Source organism: Alligator sinensis, unplaced genomic scaffold, assembly GCF_000455745.1.
Source record: "Alligator sinensis unplaced genomic scaffold, ASM45574v1 scaffold147_1, whole genome shotgun sequence".
NCBI classification, from domain to species: domain Eukaryota; kingdom Metazoa; phylum Chordata; order Crocodylia; family Alligatoridae; genus Alligator; species Alligator sinensis.
The window spans coordinates 213,565-219,239 of record NW_005841847.1 but is presented as its reverse complement, the minus strand read 5'-3'; the positions used below and the strand labels follow the sequence as shown (position 1 = coordinate 219,239).

General features: G+C 42.3%; 1 protein-coding gene across 1 annotated transcript in view; it reads left to right on the top strand.

The window, feature by feature from the left end:
• SRI (sorcin) overlaps positions 1 to 5,675 on the top strand; it is a 28,744-nt gene that overhangs the window by 13,810 nt on the left and 9,259 nt on the right. Inside the window, exons 3-5 of the mRNA XM_025208129.1 lie at positions 142 to 189; positions 2,146 to 2,229; positions 4,824 to 4,893. Coding sequence (XP_025063914.1) covers positions 142 to 189; positions 2,146 to 2,229; positions 4,824 to 4,893 — 202 coding nt within the window. The remainder of the gene's footprint in view (positions 1 to 141; positions 190 to 2,145; positions 2,230 to 4,823; positions 4,894 to 5,675) is intronic.

Genomic DNA, 5,675 nt, shown 5'->3' with positions numbered 1-5,675 from the left:
TGAGCTGGAGGCTCCGGCAGGTCCCGCCGAGCCTCAGCCAATCCGCGGCCGCCGCCAGGCTGTGCTCGTGTTCGCCGCTCGCGCCTCAATAAAGTTTTTGTTCAAAAAAAAAACCAAACAAAACCCAGCGCACGTCTCTAGGGGCGCTGGGTGGAACCATTGTGCTGCAGGGGTGTCCCGTCCCGCAAGGCAGGTGGCTCCAGCGCGGTCCGCGTCAGCCCCCTGCCTGTGACACGGGAAGGATTCTCGGGCGAGAGCGAGGCTGCGCGGCAGGCGCCCTTCTCAGGACCGTCCCATTCCCCCGCCCCCCCGCGGCGGGAGGTGGTGCGGTCCGGGCTCGCCCGCGGCGGTGGGGCGGCAGAGCCGGGGCGGACATGGCGCGGGGGTTCCCCTGCAGCCCCGCGGGGTCGGGGCGCCCGTGGGTGTCACACTGCCCCCACAGCGCATGCGCCCTGTGGGCTGCCCTGCGCCCCCCGCGGTGTCCATCCTGGCCTGTCCCAGAGACCCGCACCCAGCCGGGGGGAGGGGGCGCCCCGGCGGTCCTGGCACTGGCACTGGCACGGCTCGCAGGGGCAGGGCCAGGCTGAGGGCTGTGACACCTGTGGGGACCGCGGGCCTTGTGGCCCCAGAGCAGGGGCCACCGCCGTGTGTAGAGGGGTGTGGGCAGCCTTCGCGGGACAAAGGAAAGACAGAAGAGGGGCGGGAGGTGAAGGCCAGAGGTGCAGAGCGGGGCGCGGGCAGAGCACGGGACAGGATGTTTTTGTTGCACAGACCCGCGGCTCGTGGTTTCATTCCCCACAGCCAGCAGGCCTGGGCGCTCCTCCGTGCTGTGTTAGGCAGGCAGGAAGGAAGCTGGCCCCCTGCCTCCACCGCCAGCACTGAGGCTTCCCGGTGCTCACTCCTACGAGAAGGCAGTTGCCTCAGCCAGAAGCAGAGTAGCCTAAGTGTAGAAAGGGGAAGACTGGCCACCTTTCTCCACTGTGCCGGTGCTGTCCACAGCTACAGTTAGGCAGCTTAAAAAGCAGGTTATTTGATCCGTTGCACTCATCCTAACACTGAATCATAGAAAATCAGGGTTGGAAGGGACCTCATGAGGTCATCTAGACTAACCCCCCTGCTCAAAGCAGGACCATCCCCAGCTAGACCATCCCAGCCAAAGCTCTGTCAAGCCAGGCCTTAAGAACCTCCAGCGATGGAGATTCCACCACCTCTCCATGCAGCCTCTTCCAGTGCTTCACCACCCTCTTCCTAGTGAGAAAGTGTTTCCTAATATCCAACCTAAGCTTCCCTTACTGCAGCTGAGACTGTTGTTCCTTGTTCTGTCACCTGACACCACTGGAACATCCTGGTTCATTTCCTGGCTGTAGCGGCAGGAGACAAGATATTTGGCAATCGGGAAGACTTATGGGCTAGTAATATGATAATATACTTCTGAATTCTTCAGCATCTGACTTTTCCTACTTTTGATGGAGCAATATGTTGAATAGACCTGGGAGAGATTGAAGTAGCTTTCTGTTATCCTATTGCTTGCACAGGTACCAAGCCGTTTTTCTGAAAATTGAGCTTGAAAACTTGGGGTTGACTTTTATAATCAGAACAATATAGTAGGCTATATAAACTTGCACCACTTGAACACAATAGATTACACTGTTTCTGTATTTTTCGATTGCAGTATTTACCTTCTGTCATTCCAGCATGAATTGATTATCTTGTTCAGTAGCATGCTCAAGTGCTGTTCCCAAGTTAAATGCAGTTATTTTCCTTCTTGCACAAATTGTTCATTTGGATTTATTTTTCGTTTTGAGAAGGAAAGAAAATCTGTGGAGAGCCATGAGGATATTCTCCCTCCAAACCCCTGTGGTTGCTAGTGATTGATCAAATTACATAGTAAAATTGGGTCATCTAAATTTGGGGACATGAAACAGTCCCAAATGCAAGTATCATGTAGGACTCCATATAGTATAGCAAGTACACAAGCTAAAGTGACATGCTGTCTTCTAAAGCAATTGCACATTTTGACAAATTGTCTATAGAAAAGTGACACTTGGTAGATTCTGAAGCGTAAGCATTATAAATCTTTCTGTAATTCCTGTAAAGGCTAATTGAAGCATTAGTTTTAATTTGTTTTTTGTTGTTTTTAATAAGTATGGAGGAGCTCCAGGAGGACCAGCATTCCCTGGACAGGCTCAAGATCCTTTGTATGGTTATTTTGCTGCAGTAGCTGGACAGGTATGGTATTTATTTCAAAACCATTCACTTGCAATTATAATACAAGACAAAACACTTATTTTCTTACTAGGTTAATTCTTTTACATTGTTGTTTGTAGTACTGGCATATATGCCAGAACATGTACAAATGTTTCTGTGTACCCAGGTTATTAAAAAAATACATATATAGCAGAAGTAAAATGTTAGCAGTCCTGATAAATAAAGCATGTGAAGTACTATAGGAGAACTAACTAGCAATTGTGTAACTGTGTGAGGACAAAATAGGGAAAGAAGTCAAGCACACAGTATCGTATTTGAGTTCCCTTTGGCTCAGTTCAAACACGAGCTTCCTTACAGCCCATCAGTTTGCTATTTGAAAAAAATTATTCATGCAGCATTAGGGGTATAACATCTCATTGCTCCTCCTATTCCTCAGTGACAAACAGAGCAAAACCATAATACATTTTTTGCAGTAACTGTTCATCTTAAAATCTACACAACACTTAAAGTGGATCCCTGTTAGCAGCAGTAGGTCAGTGCTCTGGTGTCATATTGGTCCTAAGAAACTGCTGTCTTTATAGTCAGGGTTCGGTGTATAGATAGTATGGAATATGTTCCCAGGGGAAATATAGCCACTCTTACTAGGAGTTGCTGCAAATGAGCTTCAACTGTAGTTATGACAATTCATGATCAGTGCAATCTAGCAATAAAAATGAAGTGAGGTTATTAAATGAATCTATGTGAAGCAATTTACTAAGTATACATTAAAAGATTCTTCCTATGTGAGGGCTCCATTCTTTATTTAAATAAAACTAGAGATCTTTAGAAATGTGACAGCCTGAGCTGGAGAGAACTACATCTTACCTGCTATTAGCAGTCCTTCAGATACATAAAAGCCTTTTAAGTTTACTGTGGCACGGAGCTGATAAAATAAAAATACTAGATGCATTGTACCTGCGAGTATTTAAGAGGTCAAACCTTCCCAGTTTTTCAAGAAGTTAAAAGGGCTAGTCAAACTGGTTTGGCAGTCTTATTTGCAACTTCTGGGAGGTATTAATTCTAAGATGTATTTGTACATCTTTAATATTAGCCATTGAGCTTTATATCAAATAACTGATTTATTTAAGGTGTATTTTTTAACTAGTTTCAAATAAGACCTTAAATAACTTAGACAAAATATGCTTGAACCTTTTATCATAAACTTAATTCAGAGCATTGAATCTCTCTCACGATTGGAACTGCTTTGATTTCTGAGGCCCACAAAAGCCCTTAGTTACATTAAGTTAGATTGTTTTGTTTTGTAGAACATGTCTTTTAATACCTGACACTTTCCGATTTCCAGCCTTGAATAATTTTTAAAGTCACATTCTCCTATCCTCAGCTTGTCAAGATACTGACTTTGATTCAGAATTGTTAAGAATCTTAAATTATAAAAGCAATTCCCTATTTGTTCAAAATTGATTTAACACTTTGAATCCGGTACTAGAGTTTGTTTAAATATATGATCTCTAACCAACTTACACAACAAAAAGGTAGTGTATGCAGGACAGTACACCTGAAAATGATAGGCTGAAAACCAGGATGCTGATAGATGTAGACTGAGCAGTGATGTGACATATGGAATCAAGATGCTTTTGCCTTTTGTTGAATATCAGCTAAAAATAAAAATAAAGAAAATACCTTAATTTGTAGGATCTAGTCTGGCAATGATAGGGAAGCACCTTATATGTGTTTCCCTCCACTTCCTTCCTAGAAATACTATAATTGTGATATCCAGAGAACTATTTGAGAGAGAATCTCATTTATCACATCTTTCAGCAGCAAGTCTTAGTTTTATGAAGTTTAAATAAAAGCTACAAAAGAAAAATCTCAAGTTGGGTAAATTAGATAAATTCCAAATATAAGCTAAATCTTGTTTCTGGACCTCATGTGTTTGAATAAGTCATACCTATTTGCATATACATATGCATTGGTGGTTCATGATTTCTGGTTGATTTAAGAAGGATACTTTAGAAGAAGTAAAGTTCCTAATTGAGCAGATAACTTTTTCCTCTCAATTTATTCTTATAAAATATATTTATTTCTGGTTTAATTTATTAACAATTCAGTGCTCCAAACCAACTTTTTTGGCAATTGCCAGTTTGTTTTTTGTGGTTTCTGATTGTAGAAACTTAAAAAAAAATAATTTAAGGTCTGTTAGGTTGAAACTAGTACATTGGGGTAGCCGGACTTTTGCTTAAAGTTCTACACCTAAGTTTCTGTGCCCTTGGATCTTGATGTGCCCTTGGATCTTGATCTTCCCAGTTCTCCTGAGCAGATGTTACCAGTAGTATGTTATGTAGCAAAAAATAATATTCTTGGGTTTAGATCTAGACTACTGATCCTACTACAGTTTAAGATAAGCAGGTTTACACAGGTAGAAGCTGTGGCATATTGAAGTGCAAGAAAGAACCCCCCCTCAACAGAGAGGCAGGTTATAAAAAAGGTGGCTTTGCTAGGTGTCAGAGATACAAAATCATCTTCTGCAGAGGCAATTAGTAGTTTAATACCATGGGAAAAGGGATGGAATACTGGAAAGAAATTAAATTAACTGATGTCTTTTTTGTTTCTAAAAGGATGGTCAAATAGATGCTGATGAGCTGCAGAGATGCCTGACCCAGTCAGGCATTTCTGGAGGATATAAACGTAAGTGGTCAATGAAACTAATCTGTGCTTGGTTTTTATAACATTATCAGTCACAAGAAAGTTGACAACTGTGTTTTGTGCATAGTTCCTGTGTTCACTTGACAAGAAGGATTTTTTTGCCTTGTTTAGCCTATTTTCAAATGTAAATGTAAGTTTAATTTTCTGTATACATTCCACTCTGGAGACCAATGCATTTTGCTGCAAGAACTTATACCTAGAAACTGGTTGTTCCAGGTTAGGGTCATATCTTTGGACTTAGACACATCATGAATTGGATGATGCTTCAGAGACATTTTGGTTCCTTACAGTCATTAAAAAAAACAAAAAATACCTGTCGCTCTACCAACAAACAACTTTGAGGTAAACAGACTATTCCAACTTTTCTCTGAGCCTAATCTGCATATAAAATTAACTTTTCCAAATAGGAGATTTTACCACCTTCAACTCTCCTATGAAATGTGAACTTTCATTTTACTCGGGAGAACTTTTACAGTCTTTTTTCCAATGCCTGATGAAGGGGGTTTGTGCCCGAAACCTTGCAATTAAAGATTTTTTTTTTTTTGCAAAAATCTAGTTGGTCTAATAAAAGAAAAGATATCACTTCTACCATAAGTCCTGGTTGCTTTTTGGCACTGTACTTTAAATTCAGCGCAGACCTGCACTGAGCCATGTGCGCCCAGAAGAGGCATTGCATTAGTTTGACCTCGCTCGCCCAATGTCTCTATAGATCAGGGGCTTCAGCCGTGTGTTTTTGGCACTTTTATCTAATAGCTGATTGACTC